Raw genomic sequence first — 22,079 nt, 5'->3', positions numbered from 1 at the left:
CATGATAAGCAATTTTAGTGCATGCAAAACGCTGGTGATATCGGTACAAACACTAAGCATGGAATTGAACAATGTTAAATAACGCTGCAGCTTCAGTAACCAATACCGTCATGAGAGGAATACCTTATTCAGATGGTAACAATTGCGTTTAAGTAATTACTAATACAACTTTGAAGTGTAACCTTGAACAGAATCTATGACGTTCAAGTTATTTAAGTTTTTTTTTCCTTAATCCCTTATGTTTAAGGCATTGATACAAAAACGCATGCATACAAATGTCTTTTTCTCACTGATGTTGATCGACAGTTGAGTTTATCATACCTTTGATGGTCCTGATTTCAAAGCCATTACCACCACGTCATAGTAAGCACATTTGTACGTGAACTATAGTAGATCCGTGTTGAGAATTCTCGAGTTGCACTGGCCTCAACAAAATTCAATGCTCTCTTTGAGTTTTAAACCAATATTGATTTGTCAGCATTTATCATTTTGAAATTCATTGGGTGATTCATGATACTGATCAAAATGTGTCATTCACAGATTCTTGACAAGTTTCAATTTTTATCAATAATGGAGATCTGTCAATCAGTTTTTTCCGTCACCATGTCTGGTTTTCCCTGATGGGTTCATCGGTGCGGACACACATCACGGCATCTCGTGAAAACGTATTGTGTCGATTCAATCTGATCGCGATACACTACGCAATTTAATGCATTATACAGCCACCATTTCCACAATCTGTAGAGTAGTGCCGGTGTAATGCTTTTGAGTGTTTCTGTTTTTGAGTGTTTCCCCTCATTGTTTGGGAACGCTCAAAAATAGATTGACGAGTTTTTCTGCGGATCCCCCCTATTGAAAAGTCATGGTCTCTCTAGCTGCCTATTGTTTGGAAACACTGACACATGGGAAACAACCACAGATGTTACACCGGTATGCTGTATGGTATAATGAACTTTAGCCCATTCCCCTGAATACTCGGTCTTGTAAAGTGTTTCTATGGCTAGGGTGACAATGCCCTTAGGTTACAATCGGTAAAACTGACACCACTAGAGTGGCCTTAGCCAGACGCGCTTTGGCCGCAGGTTTGAAGCGAAATTTGACCTTGACCAACGGTCTCGACTTTTAATAGTACACGGACCCAGTGTTTAAACTTTCACTTCCTTCGCATCTAATAGTTAACGAGTTGTCCGCTCAAATCATATTAGAAACTCGCTTCGGTCGTGACTTTATTCCCTCGAACCCAACACAGCTGGTGCAACTCGATCGCACCGTCTACATCTCGATCAAAAAATCGAGACGGCTCGCACAAACGCGAGACTCCGTGCATACATACAACATTGCAAGGTGTGTAAGAATAATAGATAAAAACGTGAGACTACTATCGACGGTGTCTGTTTTCATTTCATTCACTGAGAGATGCAGATATTCTGCTTGACATCACTGAGAGTGCTGAGCAAACACTCGAGATTCATTGAATCACTCTTGAACGAAATTATCTTAATTCTATTTGCTGATCTCTCAATGCAGAAGAGTGTAACCAACAATGGCTTAGAAACAGACTCAGGTGAAATGACTAGCACTGTCTTTATATTCGATTTGTGTTGTTGTACCTTTCTTTTGATTTGAGAGTTATCCATCGTTGGTATCGTTCTTATTTTTTGCTACAATGAATATAATTGTTTTCTTACACTTTATATAAACCAGTATATTCTCTTCAAATAGAACATGGATTTTACATGAATTATTGCCATTAAAATCTTTTAAAAACTTACTTCTTACACTGGAAGTTTGCATTAAATGGCGTGATCTATAACATTGTTAGTATAACAGATAGGTAACGGCTTTTTCTTGCAGTGCCTGTACAAATGTGCCTTTTTCAGATTCAGATTCAGATTTCAGATTTCAGATTTCATATTACTTGCTTTCCTTTGTCGCTTTAAAATATTTGTATTTTCTATATCTATTTAAGATGAGACGTCATATTTTTTTTCTAATGTCAGAGCCGAATTAAGAGATAATACATGGTGGTTTCTTGCAGTGCCTAGTATTATGTCATAAGACTATGAGGTAGGACATCACTATTATAAAATATCAACACGCGTTTTGCACACCTGATAAAGTCTCCAGATGCGAGGGGACATGCCATGTTAGATGCTAGTAGCCAATCACATGTTACGCTTATGAGTAATACCATTCACAAAATATAACGTAAGTCATTCTCTTATCTTTTCAGGCAAAATGGTTGAGAAACAGTCAAGCGCGTGTCTTGAAGATAATTTCACCGGTGGTATCAAGCAATTGCTCATTCGTTAGTAAAATAGTTATTTTGTGAAAATATTGGGATAGCTATAGAAGTGTTCAAATAGTTTTCTGTTCAGAGGGTTTATCTTCCTTCCAGCTACTCATTTCACGAATCCTCATTTACCACCATACCTACATTTCAGTAAAAGATCAATCACTTTTTATTCGTTTGGAGATGTGTAATTGGTTGTCAGCTATCACAACACGCATCTTTCTTCAGTACTTACTTCAAAGTAAACCTGATTTCTTATGCAACTAATGTAGTACTGTTGCCTTCGAAAGATGACTAAGTTCGCATTGGCCGATTAATATTCTGAGAGGCCATGATGGACGGCGAAGACTAATTCTGTAAACATGAGCACTCATATCATGTGAGGCCAGACAGGAAGCATCACTTTTGTCTACAGACTGTGGCAATAATGGAAAAATCTACTAAGAGACTTCGACCATCGGCATCTGTAATTCAGTCAAGTCCACTTGTTTGGATCGTTGGAACTATTGCTAAGAGGGCATAAGCAGTACATGTTACTTTGTCTACTGTGGGAATATATGATGCATGGTGTTCTCCTTGTGAATACTGAAAACCGAGGCCATCAACTAGCGGATTAAGGTCCTTTCGGTTGCTTCAGTCCTTCTCGCTTGGATCCTGCATTCCACACTACACACATTGCTTTCTGACTCAACACGAACTTCAAGAAGTCACTCAGCCTTATGATGCCCCTCCTTATGCAACAGTTCGTTCTGAAAATCCTGATGACAATTTTACTATGCCGAGTCCAGTCATGATAGTAGTACATATGTACATGTAATTGCGACGTCTCCTTTTATGCTGAATAACGTATATACCGAACCCTCTCTATGGATAACTTCCCGACCTACAAATTTTCTTGACAAGAGTACAGTATGTTTTTCGTGGATCGTATTTTTCTTGAGAAACATTTTCCGCCTGCCCAAAAGAAGAACATGAAGTATAATAGTTAATATGAGTATACTACAAATCGCTTACATGCTCCAAAATAACCAATGCATAGCTGTCTCTTGAAATTATCAAGAATCAATAAAGTCTTTATCAATTTTTGATATTATCGATGTATCGATTTATGCCATCAGCAGGTCTCCAAACTTTAAGGAGACAGATTTTTAAGTACGGGTCATAATAAGCCAATATCTATCATTTTCAATACTTTCTCCTGACACGTCCCTTGTTGCTTCAATTGACCAATCCTCTTCAAGGCGGAACGTCTAAATCTGCCTTGTGCCACTTCATGGTCCAAACATAATAATATCTCGTAGATATTTGAACTGGTAGATTTCTCTTCCAAGTCAGATATTTGTGCACATTCCTTGATTGATTTGTATCAATTAGTTATTGAATGACAGTTATCTGATAGGGCACAAGCCAAATATTTCAGGGTATGAACCGAGCTCTCATCAGCTTGCTTGAATGTTGAGATCATATTCCATAATATGTTCCTCCAATATACTTTAATACGTTCCTCTAACAATCCTTCTAGTGAAATACTATGCTTTAACTTAGTTTTTCAAGTAAAAATGTTTTTGTTTCTTGTTCGATAAAACTAAAGTAATCAACAAAGCGCCGTGGATGATAACAGATATTTAAAAAACGCCGTTCATTTTCCTTTCCAGCATCCAAAATCCGAGGGTCTAAATGTCCTTACGATGGACGTTATACCATAGACGTTGCCAAGGGCAGTCCAACATGTACAACTAAAAATACGTTCACCAGTGGATGTGGGATATTACAGCAACTGCGAGTTGAAATCACCTGCCCTCCAATCACAGGTAAGGACAACTTAGTTTATCATGTTCTAAAGGTTTTTTTGTGGTTGTGCAGTAGTTGCAGCCAAGAGTTGCAGATAAAAGTAAATGTTTGGTTTCCATATCTTTCACCATTCCAATATTAATCGTAATTTTGTCATTTTAGATTTATTCATTAAATTTTCTGAAATATCAAGTAATCTAAAATTGGAAAAGTTTTAACTATAACTACTAGTTTCCAAAGGCAATAGTCTTCGTTGGATAAATATATATTTTTTGATAGTTTCTAATGAGGTTTTCGCTGGAACAGAAAGAACGAGTTTCCATCTAACTCTTCATTTTTGATCTAAGATTAATTTTCTTCAAAAACTGGTACAACACACTATAACTTGAACAGCTTATGCATTAAAGTGCTGCACTGGACTTAGTCTGACAGGAAAGGAGAAGAATAGTTTATAGATGATAGCTTCTTCTCCATAGGGCGTTTCTGTATTTTACTATTTAAAGGTTAGACGAGGGAAATGAACTTTATATGATTTCTTTCTGTTCCGGCATCTATAAAAATTCGGCTTATGCTGTAGGTTTTGAAACCAAATCCGCTAATTTCCACTGGTTCCTTTGTGAGGATGATGTCTGTATCTCTTTTTCCCATACAATTCTCATTTAAAATCTGCTTTGCCTTAAGAGGCTTTGATTATTCCCGGTTACAAAAAAAAACTTTCATGACGAATTTCCGTCTCGTCTTCCTTCTTTATTGAGTCACCTTTAAGCTCCCTTTCATCAAACTGACTGATTTTCTTTGTAAATAGAATCCATAAAGTTGTAATTGTCAAATATACATATACCCTGGCCCCTAATTACATTAGCATTACAAATTCATTGATAGCTAGTTGCATTTGGACGAAGTGCAGTTGATTTGCAACAACTCTGGGTGGCGTATAAAATGTCTTTATCTTAGACACCTGCAAAGATGATTATATGTGCGGCCTCCAAATGTAATTTTCATTCATCGATCAGTTTTGTGAAAAAATGTCTTACTGTATTTTCAGAAGTGTTTTCAGAAGACAAATATTTGAAGAACCTTGAAAGGTTTATCAGCCAACACAAGCATTATGCATACCGGAGAGGTTTTGCAGCAAATTGATAAACAATAAGAGGTTTTTCAGAATCTCAAAAAACATCGAGGGTTTTTCATATAACCAGATGAGACAAGACCACAATTGATTTTTTAAGCCTTTTGGCAGTTAAATTGTCAATGTTTGACCGCGACGCATCAAATAATGCGTGCGGTTGTGAATCTGAAATTTAGATTATGTTATTCCGGACAGTCGGGCAAGTAAATGGTGAAAAATAAACTGGTGATTGACCACGGAAATTTTTTGATAATCGACAAATTAGACAGACTTTGATATTTTCACTCTTTTCAGCCAACTGGCAGAAAAAACTCAAAACACGGCCCCTATTACCCAATTAGCAAAAATCGAAATTAATTTTTTCATCAAATAATTTCTTTATATCTGTAGACTTGCCACAGCAAATATTTTTTCAATACCTCTCCAAATATGTACTTGAGAGTTAAAAACATGCACTAGTCTAATTGATAGGCCTCGACCCTCCAACCTATGAATATTCATTAGTGGTCTTGTCTCAGATATTGAAATGTCTGGTGAGACGCCATTATCTAAGACAATAACCCTTTCAGTACGGCAGTGTTTTTAACATGCTGTGTTATGGTTTGGGAGAATTTACGTTCTTTGAACTGAATGTGAAGTGCTTGTCATCTACCACTTTTTGATCTCTCTCAATAATCTTATTATAGTAGAACCTCTCTTAGCGGACACCTCTCTATAAAGGACACCAGTTTTGGTCCCAAATCGGTTGTTTCCATTTAATTTGACCTCTGTAAACAAGACACCTATCTGTCAAGGCAGTACTTGTCAGTCCGAGGGTGTCCTTAATCGATAGGATCTACTATAGATAAACAAAATGCATCCTTTCAAAGACACGTCTAAAAATACATGGTTTTCTATTGATAAAATGCATGATATTTCCTCTATTATAGATTAAACACAATATATGTCATGCCGTCGACAGGGCTTATACATTCGCTGGTTTGGCTGCAATTGCTATGGGCTATGAGCGTTCTTATTGCCAGCTTTGTTAACAACAATATAGGTGGAATATACCAAATGCACTGCTAAAAATGTTAGCTTGCCTGAGGACGTTATTTGTGGAAAACTTTGACAATGGTTATTCTGTAATATATTGAAAAAATAACTACTTATATTTAAACATTAGTTTATATTGGCAATTTTTTTCGTTCTTGTTTATTTTTTGCTAAAAAATGGTTTTGAGTGCATCACGTTTGTTGTCACACTGCATTGCTAGAGTAAACCTGGGGAATATTGTATTTGTTCATGTGACTGTACACGTGGTGTACACTGATGTATCGTTGTTTGTGCATGTTCACTTGGCACATAGTTTGTAAATAGAAAATTATGTGACCACTTGGCAAGATAGAGACATCCACATTAATTCTTCCGATATGAAATACATTTGTAAATGATTTTCATCGAATCACAACCACTGTTCAAATTATTTACTGGACTATTTATTATTTTAAAATACTCATTTTTGTCTGGGCGTGCAAGGTATTTCTGGTCTGGTAATTTTGAACAGCGACGAAAATCATTTAAAAAATAACCAACAACAGCCACTTATTTCTTTCCGATTTCGAATGGCTGTGCATGATATATGGATACTTTCCCCCAGGATAATCTGTCCACTGAATTGATATGCCACAGTTGTTTTTGTCAGTTTCTACATTCCTTTGGCGACACATCATTTGATGAATCGGCTGGGGTATCCATGATACTAAATTCTATAATCCTTTGGTTGTCTTCCTCGGGGAACCAAGATGAGTCACTTGTGCTCAAACCGTGGACTTTTAGGGTATTTGTGCATTCTCATTCATGAAAGAAAGGACGTTACATTACCTAATATTAGTTAGATGTTAATGTCTTGGGGATACTTGGCAATTTGCGTTCTCTGCGACGCACCACATCTTTCTTCTCTCTTGAGCCATAAATTCCAGGAAGAGAATTCAAAAAAGCGTATGGGAAAAAACAAAAAGTACCATAGGTATCGGAATGGTTAACCCTTCGGCGATGAATGACGTATGTACTCGCAAATATCCGACCACATGATCGCAGCTCTCCAGCATAAACCATTGGAATGGGACCGAGAACATCGTTTTCGATTATTCTTTCAGGTTCGAAAGTTTAGAGCCAGCCCCCTTTAAATCAAAATAGTCCATGTGGAATGGAAATAAATCTTGTGAAAAAAGACGTTTTTGTATTTTTGCACAATGGATACAAATCATATGAAAAAGCAACACACTTGAAATAGAATGCAAGTACAATATATTTTCTTTATCGAATATCCATTTAGTACAATGTACTTTAGTATTAAGTACTTAAGAGTGAAACACACTTTATTATTGAGCATGTTTTCATTATCCGTATTCTTCAATAGGAACGCGATATAGAACTTAAGTTGAAAGGACAATGCAAGGATATCACTGTCTTTGACATGGAATTCACACGACAGCGCCAAATGGTGATGGTGAGAAAAAAAGATTAACGGTGAAATAAGGTGCTTGCCATTGGCCCTTACTGACTATTGTTAACGATAACTCGCACTAATGTACGCCTTTTCTAGTCCAGTAGATTTGTTTTGAAGCATTTTATTGTTGTTGTTCTTATTGATAAACAGTTGAATAATCAGGCAAATAGATTAATGGATGGTATGAATAGATTGCAGTTTTTGCCTCGACGAGATGATAGTGATAATGCATTTCTTTTGTTGGGTTGATGTGCCTTGAAGGATGTTAAAACTAGAGACGGGATGGAACGGTTCAGGCCTCTAGTCATATAACATAGATGAATTGTTGTTAGTGCATCTGGCTTTCAGGGCTTTCAGAGATATACTTTAAACCCCAAAATTTTCGCGCCTATTTATATTTTGATTTGCAAAAATGTCGAATATTATGATAAAATATAGCTGTAACATGAACAACCATATCTTACAAGATTCATGGTCAAGTAATAAAAATGTACAATAGCTATCGTGCAGAAATGTTCATGGCGTATATATTGATAGTAGCAATAATTCATAAAAACTGTATAGTCTTTATGAATTATTGATTGTCTGTCTCAGTTACCTTCTCTCCATCTTTGAGATATACGAATTGGAAAGACAGGCCGTTTTTTCTGAATAACCCGATATAAGTACGGAAACAGCAGAAGCGCCATGCAAGATCCAATTTTGACCCAATAATGACTTTTACATTTTTTCGCCTTACAGCGTTGTCTAGGTGCCTGATGATATGCCTTGCTAAACGCAATGCATATGCCGTTTCCTTCATTTCTCTCATTTTAGCTGCCAGTTTAGTATGTTTGAGTAAATGGTCTCAGAACACCACAACCTATATGATAGCCAGACGGACAGGAGGGGGAAAACTTGCTAACTGCTTTGTAAGTATTTGCCGCAATTTCCACTTTGTACCTTGGATAAACTTTTTCCAGGCTATATGTACTTGCTCGACGTTAAAAGACATAAGATTAAATGTCACCTGAGCAACCTAGTCCAATCCAATGTAAATCCGGATGCCTTACGGACCCTTGGCCCTTTCACTACCATCAGCCCCAGTAATCATCGTATTTGACTCCATGCTGTTGTTTCATTTCACTCCTTCCAATCATGCCCAATTTTCTTCGAGTTCTGCTTCCTGCCGTGGCGTTGAGTGCTTTCTTGCCGTCATATTTTACTTAACGTTGACTGTAAATTTGCCAAGATGCGATGTGCCGTGATAACAAACACCACATGCCGCCGAAGTGTCGTTGGGCTTAAATAAAGAAAACGGAGGAGCAATTTGGCCATGTTCCCCGACTGACAAACCCCTATGGTGTAAAAAAATGTTAAGAGATATGTTGTTTCAGTTGTTACGCGAAGACGACTCATATGAAATATCCCGGTCTGGGGGTGCGGGGTGGGGGGGGGGGGGGGGGGGGAGTAGCAACTGGGAAAGAATCAAATTTGTTTGTGGAACTTATCACTCGTCTTAGTGTAATGTTGACCATTAGTTATTGAATAGACAAAAAATTACTCGGTCTTGGAGGGTTAATGGGGAGTCAAGCAACATTGAAAGAAGTTGATTATTTGTAAAACTAACCAGTCATTCTTTGAGTGTGTTGTTGACCATTGGCTATTGAAAATACCAGCACCTTAACTGCTTCGGTTTTTGTATTCTACTGCTGATCTTATCAAGACTTAAAAAACGTATTTAAAGGGGGTAAAAGACGATGACAGTCATGATTAGTAGCAAGTAAAAAATTAAATTAATGTAGAATTTTTACACTTCGGTTTTGGGGCGAATTTTCTCAACGACCACTTTCAATTGATTATAACAGCTGTCATCCGATGAGACATTTAAAATGAGAATTCTGGTAAATGTTGTGATCTGACAGTAATATTCCATCTGAGCAACATCTTTGACATACGATTGAAGTAATTGGTGTTGATGGGATTGGCTTGCTTCCAGCCAGGCAGGAAGCGGGATTCTGCATGTCCCTAATGGCGGCCTCCTGTGTCACTCTCCGTAGAGGAAGGATGTCTTGTCATCGTGATCATGATTTCTGTTTGTAATGAAATATCTCATGGCTGGAGTCGTATTGCCCTCACGGTATCAGGGTCTAAATAAGATGGATCAGGTCACTTTAAACTGATTACTCTGTCAGGAAAGTAGTGCCGTCTTATCAGAACAGTATGATCTTAAGGATCTATTGCTCCGCCGACTACTTATCCTGCTGTTGATGCAGTATGTACATGTACATGTACATTATAATATCCACGTGACTGTGTATACAATACAACCAGTTATGCACATTATGAATGGTAAAGGAACTGTTTTTAACCTCTCCTCGGGGACTAACGATCAGAACTAAATGTTTGACTTAAAGTCATTGGCTCTATTACTGGCACCATAGAAGAGACGTGAGAGTAGATAAATATTCTTATATTCTACCGTCTTCTGTAAAAAAGCAATTCAAATGAACTGTAAGTATTCGCTTTCTGGGTTACTGATATATCATCCCTTAGGAGGGTGCAAGACTTTTGTGGTCCAACTACTGTAAATGTAAATCCCATTTGTTCATTTGCTATGTTTTCTTTGAAATTCAATACACCATAATTAAATATGAAGGCTGTTACTATGTCACTCACTCAGGACACTGACACTTCGGGAGGAGTTGTCCTCTATTTGATCATGTTGATTGCGATATGAAATCCTGTCATTATAGCAGAGAGTGCATTTCCATTACAATGATTTCTCAAAGGAGCGGAATTAGAAAAGTGCGAAACCCACTCAAGGAGTAATAAAAGTCAGGATTTGGTGCCTCGAAATGAAACGAGCAATCAGCAATTGATAGTGAAAAGGGGCTTATTATAAACCGCGAAATGCGGAATGCGAAATCGCGAGATGCCAACCTCGGTGAGAGTAGGCTACCATGCGCCACAGGATGTATTGGAACCTGAAAATGCGAACATTCATGAGACCGAGGCTGTAGTAGGGAGCTATTCTTGTTTTGATTGGCTCATTGAAATAGACTCCGCTGTGCGATGTTTGGAATTTAACCGCATCTATAGCCTATAGTTTCGATGGTCAGACTCTCCCGCGCTATTTTTAGGGGTAGTTGATAAAGCTTGGAATCAGTGAAACCTTGGAACCAGTGATAAACCTTGGAATCAGTCCTAAAAATGCATAAAAACATGAAATAATGCCATTCGAACCTAACGTGGTTACGAATCAACATTTGGAGCTTATTCTTACATGATCAGATCGGAATTTTATGGTAATTTAGAAATCTGTCGCATATCCGATTCAATAGTCTGTATTTTAGAACAACCCAGTTGTACCTCGCCTCCAGTGTACAGTACTGATCTCCCAAATATGGGAAGACACGCCCACCACACACCCATAATATGAACCAATAGCGCTCCGCTTATAAATACGCCACCACCACGCGGGGCCTATTTGAACTACGGATCGGTCTGTTCATACAGGGTGATACAGAGAAAATTGGGGGCCTGTCATGCATTATGCATGGATAAGGTTGACGACTATGTCTAGGCCTAATTGTCTATGATTGACTGATATTTTATAACAAACGATGAATAAAAGAAGCCTAGTCATGTATGTTTATTACCGAAGTTTGCGGATGAAAATTTCCTTCGCCGTGAGCGATTTCTTACATCTTCCAGTACGCATCGAGGGATGCAGAGATCTTTGTGACGTCACCAGTTCTAAGCGGTTTTTTTATTCACGTGTGTGTTTGTCCTATGATCTCGTGCATCTAGTACCGAGCATAATACTTTATCGTCTATGGAGTACAAAACAATCATAAAAACTAATTTTTGCTTCCATTGAAGAGAAATAAAATATTTTAACGACCACAGCGCATTGCCAATTGATGACGTCATCCTCCACATTAAAAATGTTGGCTTCTGAACTAACTGGCAAATTGCTATCAATAAAGTCAGCTGGGACGAGACTGTCAGTTGGGAGGGTATAAATCGTGGAAGGAACGCACCCGATTTCCCGCGCTATTTGCACAGTGATTCCATGGTTTACATTGAATATTCCAAGGTTTATCAGTGTTTCCAAGGTTTCACTAATTCCATACTTTATCAACTACCATTTTTAGGGATGACCAGACGTTCACCAGGTGCATGCCCTGCGTTATCGGTCTACCTTGTGTATGGTGACTTGTGCCGCGAGGCGTTACGTGAAAATAATCTCGATACATGCAACATCCTGAATCTAGTCGTATTATACATGCTTCCCGAAATTGGTGGCTTGCATTGGAACTAACTTTTTCCCCTTGTCCGTCATTAAAGGCATTCAAGTGTGTTGGTCAACCATGACTGTTTCCTTTGCACCTCCACCATAAGGCCTAGTTTCCCCTTATGACATCACTATTTCGGACACTCAGCGCCCCATTTCTGGAAAGGTGTATACTCACAGCATATCTTGATAAGTTGCAGAAACTTTCGTGGTCAAGATGAATATGCAGTTGCAATTGACCTTTGTATTGTCTTCGGCCTTACTATCATTGAATGGAGAAGTGGACAGCAGCATTAGAAATGGTGATTGTCATGGCTCAGGGAAGTAGAAAATCTTGTGGCAGAAAATAGTAATTACTCAACTCGCGATTTCTCATCTCGCGGATTATAATAAGCCGTGAAAAGGTGAACAATGTAAGAGCATGTTAAAGAAAATCCTAGCGTTTTCTAGTACATGTATACAATCAGAAACAGGCAAGGTGGAACTTTTCAAAGTCGTTCCATAATTTTGTCAATTTTGTGTGATGTTTTATCAACTTCGATCTGCTATGGTACTTAAGCTACTGTATAAACTGTTAGAGAGTTTATGTTTTAGTCAATTTGGTACATTGGATGGGTAGCTATGCTCTATCGTGCATATTCTTACTGTCATACCTTAGTGGCAACAGAAAATAGTTCCGGAAGAACAAGAAGATCTAAAGGGCCCACAACAAATTACCAAGGTGCCGGTGTAATGTTTTTGAGTGTTTCTGTTTTTGAGTGTTTCCCCTCATTGTTTGGGAACGCTCAAAAATAGATTGACGAGTTTTTCTGTGTATCCCCTTATTGAAAAGTCATGGTCTCTCTAGCTGCCTATTGTTTGGAAACACTGACACATGGGAAACAACCACAGATGTTACACCGGCACATAAGGCTTCGTTCTCTAGATATGCCCTGCAGAACACTGAGAAAGTGTGTGATATATTAACTTGTTCCATATTCCTTTCTTTCCCTTCATTTGTTTAGTCATTAATTGTTACACGTTTATCACCAATCCTAGAGTATTTTCTATTTTCGTTTCAGAGTTTTAGGAGGTTATCCAATCAGATGATACTATTTTCTTTGGACGTTGATTGTAACATGGGTGCACCATTGCTGCTGAACCAGCACGTGCATTTCGCTCTCAGGAAGGACCCTGGTAAGTGACGATAGATAGAAACTTATTGTAACCTGTCCAATTTGCACCATATCTTAGAATAGACGAATAATATACTGTATATTCTCAGTTTTCTCATTTTCCTCATTTGTAGTTTTGGTCCCCAACGATGTTACACATACACTGATATGAATTGAAATATCAACAGTTCCTAATGATTGTTTCTAAAAACATGTACGCATGCCTTTTAATTTCTAGTCATAACATCAACGATTGTGAGAAATTTTCAGTGCATTATAGCATCATACATGTATACGAATAAACGCGACTAGTGTCAATCTCGGCCCCAATGTAGTGCAATGATACAAAAACCCATTGCGTTGCATCTCAGTGGACACGCATATGGGAAAAACTTTCCAGGTCAAAGGGAGCCTGTAGGCGCGAACAATGTGGGTCAGATTAAATCATACAAATTCGCAAATATGTGTCACTATTATCCGAAGTACATCGACACTATTCGAGGAACACTGTCATCACCAAGTCAAACTAGACCCTGTTCCATATCTGTGCATGTTAGTGACCATCAATTGAACCCTCTAGCCTATAGTCATATTCCCCCCTTAACTGGAGGTCATTTAATGCTATAGCGGAGTTACCATGACACAGGTCGGATGCAAATTGCCTCAGCTGCTCTGCGACTAACTTGCTTCTGTAGCAATTAAATGCTCGTCACGAATGTATTAAGACAATATGAAGCTGAATGATCGGATAACAAGACTTTTATTAGGAGGATTTTCTTATAATACGACAGAGCATGCCTCATCCTTTAATTAACATTGTAGAATTAGCCGAGAAGGAACAAAGCTAATTGGTGACAGAGTTACCTTTTCGCCATTGTACGATGAGAAGCTAGGGATTTTTGAGACGTACACGTGCATACACTGAGAAGTTGTACATATTGAAGTGGATTTGATGAGCATAGTCATGCATTTCTTTAAGATGAACATTCTATATCCAATTCGTCAGCCAAAAAACTAAAACGAGATATTGTTTTTGCTCTACCTACGATGATTATCTCGATCATGAGACAGAAACCTGATCTTGTTCGTAGGGGTCATCTCACCAACCAACAAAATATACTAAAATATTTGCCGAAAGCGTGGTGTTGATTCTTCGGAGTGACCAGGAATCGATTTGCCCCAAAATTACGCCATTTTTCTCTCCTTCCAGGTAACTGTGACACACATGCCAATCTAAAAGAGGGCAGGACTGGTGATAAAGGCACACCCCTCACGAGACTTACTGCCGGCAGGAAACAAACTGCTTCATGTTTACACGTATCCATGGTAACCATCTGTCTCTCCTTGTTACTGCTGATTACATGCAGACCAAGCTAGGACGCAATGTGTTTGGTTATGACAAAGAACGGTGCTCACTATCTTTGAAAACAAAAAGATTTTATATATTTTGTTGACTTTTTGCAGCGGTTGATGTAAATTATGTCCCCTTCCTTTGGTATTTTAAGGGCAAGGAGGTGACTCTAGGTGGGTTTTACAACCCTCACGAAATACACTGGTCAATGTGAATGTATTTTATGGACGATGATGTTTCAAAATTTCCCCCTTTTTTGTCTTACTGATGATAACTCTGCCAGGACTCTCTGCCGTCACAAATCACCATTGAATTGACGAAATGGGGACCTTCGTACTGCGTCGTTCGTAGGCCTTCGCAAGGGTTACCGAACTTATACCTACTAATTACCGCGGAAATAAAGTGAAATCACTAATTATAAGTAAGTTTGTGTTAAAATTGATGAAGAACCTGACTGGTTTCGCCCGGGCTACAGCATAATTATTAGTTATGTTCGACGGGCAGAAAAAAGACTTCGCTCTGAAGAAAAAAAAGTGATGACCCATTACCAGGGAGAACATGGATTACAGTTGCCGCTGCCTTATCCACGCATGCCAGTAAGGATGATGAGTGAAATCGAATTCTGCTTCCTGAGACTATGATTTTTGAGAGTATATATTTGGATTCTTTCATTAATTCTAGTATGAAAAATTGGGAATGGCACAGTCCAAGTACATCGACCGCGGGGATCGAGTCAACACAGTTTAGACACGGGCTGTGATCAGTTGAGGTATTAAATTTCATAAATCTGCCAGCAGAAGCATTACGATTCGGTTTCCCTCCATTTCATTTAGAATTTTCAGCATTATATTGTCAGATGGTCAAACTCCCATGACAATCCAAATCATCTGGCGTCTATATATCTCTGTCAAAGGTCACAGAATTTGGATATATTGAGGCATTTCGTTATTGAAACGGAAACAAAATAATTGTGATGAAAAAATTTGGCATTTATAATGTCCTTTTGCTCATTTGATGAATGACTGTGTTTATCGAAATAGGTTTCGAAAATCAGTGAATCCATAGCTTTTTAAAGACTTGAGGTATACATGTATTTGGTATTTTGAAAGCACTTTGCACCAGTTGCTACAGTGGTAACTATATACGGGTGTATAAGTGACTTTACTTGGAAACATAAAACATGAAGTTAGTGTATAGTTTTTGCTTTTTTGTCACTGGAACTATAATAGTGCTGGAAATACATTTATGTATTGCATGATTAACTTAAAGTATGAGATGACGAGCAATGCATAATTGAGTAATTTATCATCAATGCAACTTCTGCTTACTTTTACACCCTTTGGGTCAAGGTCTTTTGGACAGAGTGTGTCTTTCTTAGCATCTTCCTCATGAAATGTCTGTCTCTAATGTCTCAGTGTTATGCATGATTCGTCTTGATAAGCTGACTTTGTGAATTAATCTGGAAGTACCTTAGGTCGAAAATCCAAAGGAGAGGTGTTATTCAGTTTTCAATACATCAACATGCACATTCGTTGCAAGATTCTCGTAAAATTCCTAAGAAAAGACCTAATCTAATCCGGATTTTCGACTTGAGATACTACCATAGAATCATTTTTTTATCGGATCTTTCGCCGATGCTAATAATTATGCTTGTTTAGGGAGGAGTCCTACGCTATGATGGTCGTAAGAAGTGCATTATTCTACACACTGTAATGGTAGGTAACAGTTCTATTTATCACGACGATACTACAAACCACAAAATTTCTGAAACACATCCGAATAACTTGTTAAAGATTATACTCGTCAGTTTCTTCCAATCCACAGGCCAGATATTCCAACTTTCAAACTTATTGTCAAATTGAAAATGTTTAGAGGAAATATTGGCACGCAATAGGTTTATTATTCTTTGCGATAAGTTTAAAATGTAGGCTAGGGTGTGTAGCTTGTCACTATTCTGCAGCATCAGCTGGCTGTGCCATCTTTTGTTTTGATGGCAGTCATGGGAATACAAGACCGAGTGATTTCCGTAAAAAATACGATACTGAACACACGCGTGTCTTTCATTTTGCTATTTTTACGATTATGAATGTTTCTCTTTCCCTTTTTTCTAAAAATATTTTCGGGATTTTTATTTTGCGAATCGAAGAGATACTAAATCCGTTTTACAGCAAACGGAATGTTGTGCCTAATCGCTTTTTAAATATTAAAGGCTAATGCCGTCGGTAAAATTAACATTTGAAATTGAATTTGAATTTGAAAATTTCCCCTTGCCAAAATACGTATTAAATATGAATTATAGCATTGTCGTTGTGTCGACAGATATACATTAAATACAATGTACTACAAATACCGAGTTTTAGCAAATTCGTGAGCACTTCGGCATTGTGTATAACTGCATTTCTATTTTCCTGGGCCAGTAATTATGAACGGCGTACCCCTTTGATGTAAATATGCTTATTATGTATTGCACCTATCCGTGTGCTATTGTAAGCATTATTTTCTTCACTGAATGTCTGTTTCCGACCACATTTTGAACACTGGTTTTATATTGTCGTTCAACCGGCATATCCAATTTGAGAAATCTTGTGCAGTTTAAAATGTCCTTTGATAGAGTATTCGGGGAACAATGGATGTATGCGCTGTTTGATCTCTGAGGTATTAACAGTGATGGTCCATTAAAGCCATAAAGATGTACCTTAATCCGTCACCATATAAGAGGAACGGACACTTTTTCCAGGGTAACATTTTAAACTGCTACACCGGATGTTAGTTTCCTTTTGGATACATGTAGATTTTATAAAGAGATTATTCGAATTATTCGGATTACCATTTGTCAAAGAATGGTGGACAGGGATGATTTTTTAATAATGAATGTACATAATATGGTGAATGTAGTGACAATGTAGATTGATAGAACAAGAGATTATGCGAGTATCAGTCGGCACTACTTGCCGGGATGAAAGAATGAATTTCTGTTGGCGTCACTTATTTTAAGGATGGAAGACTAGAGTGCTGTTGACCTTTCCAACTCGCGATTATTATGATTACCATACCATCAAGCATACTGTAAAATATGCGATAAGCGAACGGCCCACAAAACTGGTCGAGAGGAAATCATTGCGTATACATGTGCAGGTCCTTTGAAATAGGCCCAGATGACGCTGATGACATGATTTATTGAGCATGTACATGTACCACAAAATCCATGTCTGATATCACTTTGAATTTAAATGACATTGAATAACCCGATTTAACGCTGGCCTACTCGTGCATTTAAGATTGTCAATCGCAAGTGTCAGCAAGAAACCAAAATGATGTGCACTATCTTTTTTGGAATTTTGATAATGTTTTCTGATTTCGTTCATCCAATGGATAATGGCGACATCAATAATGTTGATGAGAATGTCGATGCCTTATAACCTCCTGCTCGGCGTCACCGATCGTATTCACTGGCGGAGAAAATCCGTCTGTTCGATGACTATGAAAACGAAAACATCAGGCAGCCTCATGGGATTTCATCGGCCCAGTTTCCCAGGGAGCATAACATCCTCTCCGGGACTGGGACTATGCGCCGATGGCTCCGCGAAGAGGATGACCTCCGAGAGAGACATCGCGAAACTACGAGCAGGCAGGTCAACAGGCGCACACAAAGACAAAGGGGCATTGGTGAGTGCTGTATTGTACTTTTAACAGAAAATTAACGCCATCTTCCATGTCATTTTCTTTTCAAATTTGATGTCCATGAGAACCTGGAACTTTAAATTTGAAATTGTTCTTTTCTAAAGTCCACATTGTTTTCTGCCTTATTGCCAGAGGTTGACAGGTCAGTTCGTGAATGGATGGCAACAAGGCGACAACAGGGATGACCTGTCTCGGGCGACGACATGATGATTAAAGCTGAACAGGCTTTCCGAACATGGTGGGCAGTGCTTCCCGAACAGCAGCAACAGGAATACTGGCAGCATCGGCCACAATTAACAGACTTCAGGGCGTCCAGAGGGTGGCTAACTGGTTTTCTCTCTAGGAACGGGATTAGTTTTAGGAAACAATGCAAAAATTCTACGGCTATTCTCGAAAACGCGGATGAACTTTGGCCAATTTTCAGCAAAACGTTGCCCAGACGGTTGATGAAAATGGGAGTGAACTTGTGATAAACATGAATGAAACGTTTGCTCTTTTTGACATGGCGCCACAGTACACCTACAATGAAAAGGGGGCAAAACAAATTGATCTTCGCACGTCCCGAGGGAATCCAAAACTAGGATGAACCGTAACTTTAGGGATTACAAGGGATGGGAGGACTGAGGGCTGACGGGGAAGTAATCCAGGATTTGAGGGAAAATGCACCGGACAATGTCCGAGTAACCGGGTCTGAAACGGGTTGGGCAAACTGGCAGACACTACTATCGTAGGTTAATGACAGTCTTCTCCCTTTTGTAGGTGATGCCTTTCCATTTTTGTTGATATGGGACATGTTCCCAGCCCATAGAAATGCCCAGGTTCAGCATCACATTGAAGATGCGCCTGGTTTTATCCAGTTGGTTCCAGGAAGATGTACTTCTTTGGTCCAGCCATTTGATAAAACTGTCATCCGTTCCTTCAAAATTAACATGCGTAAAATGTGGAAGGCCTGGAAGATCCAAAGTAATGATGAACATGGTCGTTGTGTGCCAATTACTAGGGATACGCTTTTGCGCATTATCAGCGACTCCTGCGCCCCCACAACGGAAGAGGCAATCCATACGGCCTGGCGTGCGTGCGGACTGCTTCAAGGAGATGAGCCAGTGCCAGATCACGTTGATCAAGACATTATTGATTTTGGTAACATTGAAATCGAAGACAATGATCTAGAATTTGTAGATTTGGACAAAGAATTGACTTAAACCCAGTATTAATCATCACATCCTGTTTGTCTTTCTTTTCATCCAATTCAACTCAATGAGCCCAAGTACTTTTGCACGAACGCGGTAGAAGTCTACCACCAATAACTTATAGGCTATAACCACATGAAAACGACACTTGTCATCAGCGTCATCAAGGCCTATTTCAAAGGACCTGAACATGTATACGCAATGATTTCCTCTCGACCAGTTTTGTGGGCCGTTCGCTTATCACATATTTTACAGTAGGTTATGCTAGCTATAATGATAAAAGAGGGTAATCGCCAGGCCACACCAATTAACGAAAACAGAAAAGCTGTGTCCAATGGTACGAGTGGCGTTTGTTTATGTTGTGCCTCATCAAGTTCACGAGCAATGTTGTTCGGCGTCGACCCTGCTTTCTTGTAAATTATAATTATTTGGTCGATGAAGTTATTATATGACGATGAGTAGTGAATAAAAAAAAACCAAAACGGACAGTCGCTGGTTCATGGTGCTTTTGTTTGCAAATTACCATCATAGTTGTAAAAAAATCCTTTATCATCCCGCCATCAGATCGTTTTGGCGCTGGGCCAGGCGAACGACATGTAAATGCAACAAAAAATGTTAATGTCACTACACAGACAAAGTGTCTATGCATGGATCGTTGATTGGTCCATGGATGGATCTATTATTTGGTTGCCCGTCAAAATGGATAACGTGATGGATTCCATTCATGGATGGTAGAAACGACCCTGGGCTTCATCCATGGATCTATGATGGGGATTCTCCATCATCTATCCACGGATGGACCCATGGATGAAACGTTGATTAATCCCCATGATAGATCCATGCTTAAACACTTTTGCCTTTGTACAGGGTGGCCCAGATAACTTTTCCCTTGCACAATAGAATTCCATTGTGTAATTCATTATGTGAGGGAAGAGTTTTTTGGCCACCCTGTTACGAGAATAGCCATGCAATATACCGCGCATGTCAAAATATATGTTCGGCATGACAGTGTGTCACGTCTGAGATAGGAATACACGCTCACGTATCAACGCGAAAACGCGGTTAAAATACCTTATTTGATCCAAGACTACACTTACATCCCGGGTATCAAAGGAATTCAATATCAGAAACCAGAGTTTCTACCTTTTGGACTTGTTACTTGCAAATCTGACGCCACAGAGTAGACGAGACGCAAAAAAACGCGTTAAGTGGTAATGTTGTCAGTTATTTTAGATGGTATCAAACAAAAGGTGCCGGTGTAACTTCTGCAAGTGTTTCCTTCATGTCCTTTATTCACGATTCACGGATAAGTCGAGCACTAGCCGAACAGCAATTGCAGTGTAAACGTACAGTGAAACGCATACAGATGCTACACCGGTAGAAGAAAAAAAGAGGTCTATTGACCGAAAAATTCAGGAAATATCCAAACCTAACACAAACGCAATGCACCGATTTTTTTGATAATGTTGATTGGTACATTTTTTACAAGGAATAAATCAAAGGGAATAATGTGATAATACATTTAAGCACAATTTTCCAAACGACAGTTTTATCTGTCTAATTATGAACCGCTGAAACAGGATGTAAAGTCTATTAAGCTGCGTTCGGTTAGACATTTTGACTTTTCGTAGCGATAACGCCTTACGAAATGAAATACATGTATAATGTTGACTATTTATCGAAGCTGGCATTTGTTAAAACTGCTGTTTATATATTGAACAAATATGTGTCATGGAGTGAACTAGTCTTTGGAGTATCTTGGGACCTCTGTGTTTTCTTCCCACCCACACTATTCGTATTAGGATGTATTGTCACGGACTATTAAATCATATCATTAACTCATATATTAACTCATATTTAGTCATGAGGATATGTATGATTATGTTGTTGTCTCTAGCTAAATTGACCTATCGATTACTGAATCTTCACGATTAATCGAAACTTTGTTACAGTTGTACATTTTTTTAGAAATGATATATACATGTACTTGAATTCCAGAATCAAATCTCGTTTTTTTTTGTTTTCTTACAATCAAGTTCTTAAACGGGACCTATAGGCATCAGCCAGGGATCCAAGTGATGGCCTCCCACGTCAAAAATCCCTAAGATTCTTGTATACGAATCTGAAGAAGATCTTTACCATGTATATATGTGTACTATTCCTAGATAAGGTCTTGTGTGCGAATCCTACAAGAACACTGTGAAGAATGCATTTACTTGTACGCATAAACGAAACGAAGCGGAATAAGATGGTATTAAACTACTATATTAAGAATCTTATAGAAGAAACGTGTCAGGTTTTTCGAACTAGTTCGACTGAATGATATAAAGATTGCTCACGTACACGGTGGATACAGGTATTGGTTTAGCTCTGCAACACAATTAAAACAAGGCCCTCCCATTACAGTGTTGGAGGGGTACAATCGGATATAAATGATAAATGCGGCCTTACACCCCTCAAAAAGGACTAATCTTTTGTAAGTTTCTTTTGTGTCGTCATTTCCTCTCCAGGTATTAAAAGCACGTAATTTTCTTAGGCAACCCAATACCTTTAGCCACCTTTAGTACATGGATGAATAGTACCGAAGTACTTCGAGATAGAAGAGACACACATCGGCTACTTCGAACACTTTATCAGACCTACCTAGCTCGTGCCTAGAGTCATGACAGTCTTCCTTTATGGCCACGATCAACTGGAATAGGTTGAATCATTGAGGAATC

The 22,079-nt window shown here is 38.6% G+C and overlaps 1 protein-coding gene across 2 annotated transcripts in view; it reads left to right on the top strand.

Moving 5' to 3' along the window:
• The window catches only part of LOC135486291 (uncharacterized), a 73,974-nt gene extending 56,441 nt beyond the window's left edge, over positions 1-17,533 (top strand). For both annotated transcript variants that reach the window (XM_064768978.1, XM_064768980.1), the window contains exons 11-15: positions 2,234-2,308; positions 3,949-4,104; positions 8,521-8,615; positions 13,045-13,159; positions 14,348-17,533. In XM_064768978.1, coding sequence (XP_064625048.1) covers positions 2,234-2,308; positions 3,949-4,104; positions 8,521-8,615; positions 13,045-13,159; positions 14,348-14,514 — 608 coding nt within the window. In that variant the 3' untranslated portion in view covers positions 14,515-17,533. The remainder of the gene's footprint in view (positions 1-2,233; positions 2,309-3,948; positions 4,105-8,520; positions 8,616-13,044; positions 13,160-14,347) is intronic.
• The last annotated feature ends 4,546 nt before the right edge of the window (positions 17,534-22,079 follow it).

Source organism: Lineus longissimus, chromosome 4 (genome assembly GCF_910592395.1).
Source record: "Lineus longissimus chromosome 4, tnLinLong1.2, whole genome shotgun sequence".
In the NCBI taxonomy this organism is placed as follows: domain Eukaryota; kingdom Metazoa; phylum Nemertea; class Pilidiophora; order Heteronemertea; family Lineidae; genus Lineus; species Lineus longissimus.
The sequence above is the reverse complement of the archived record's forward strand: the minus strand, read 5'-3'. Positions and strand labels throughout refer to the sequence as shown.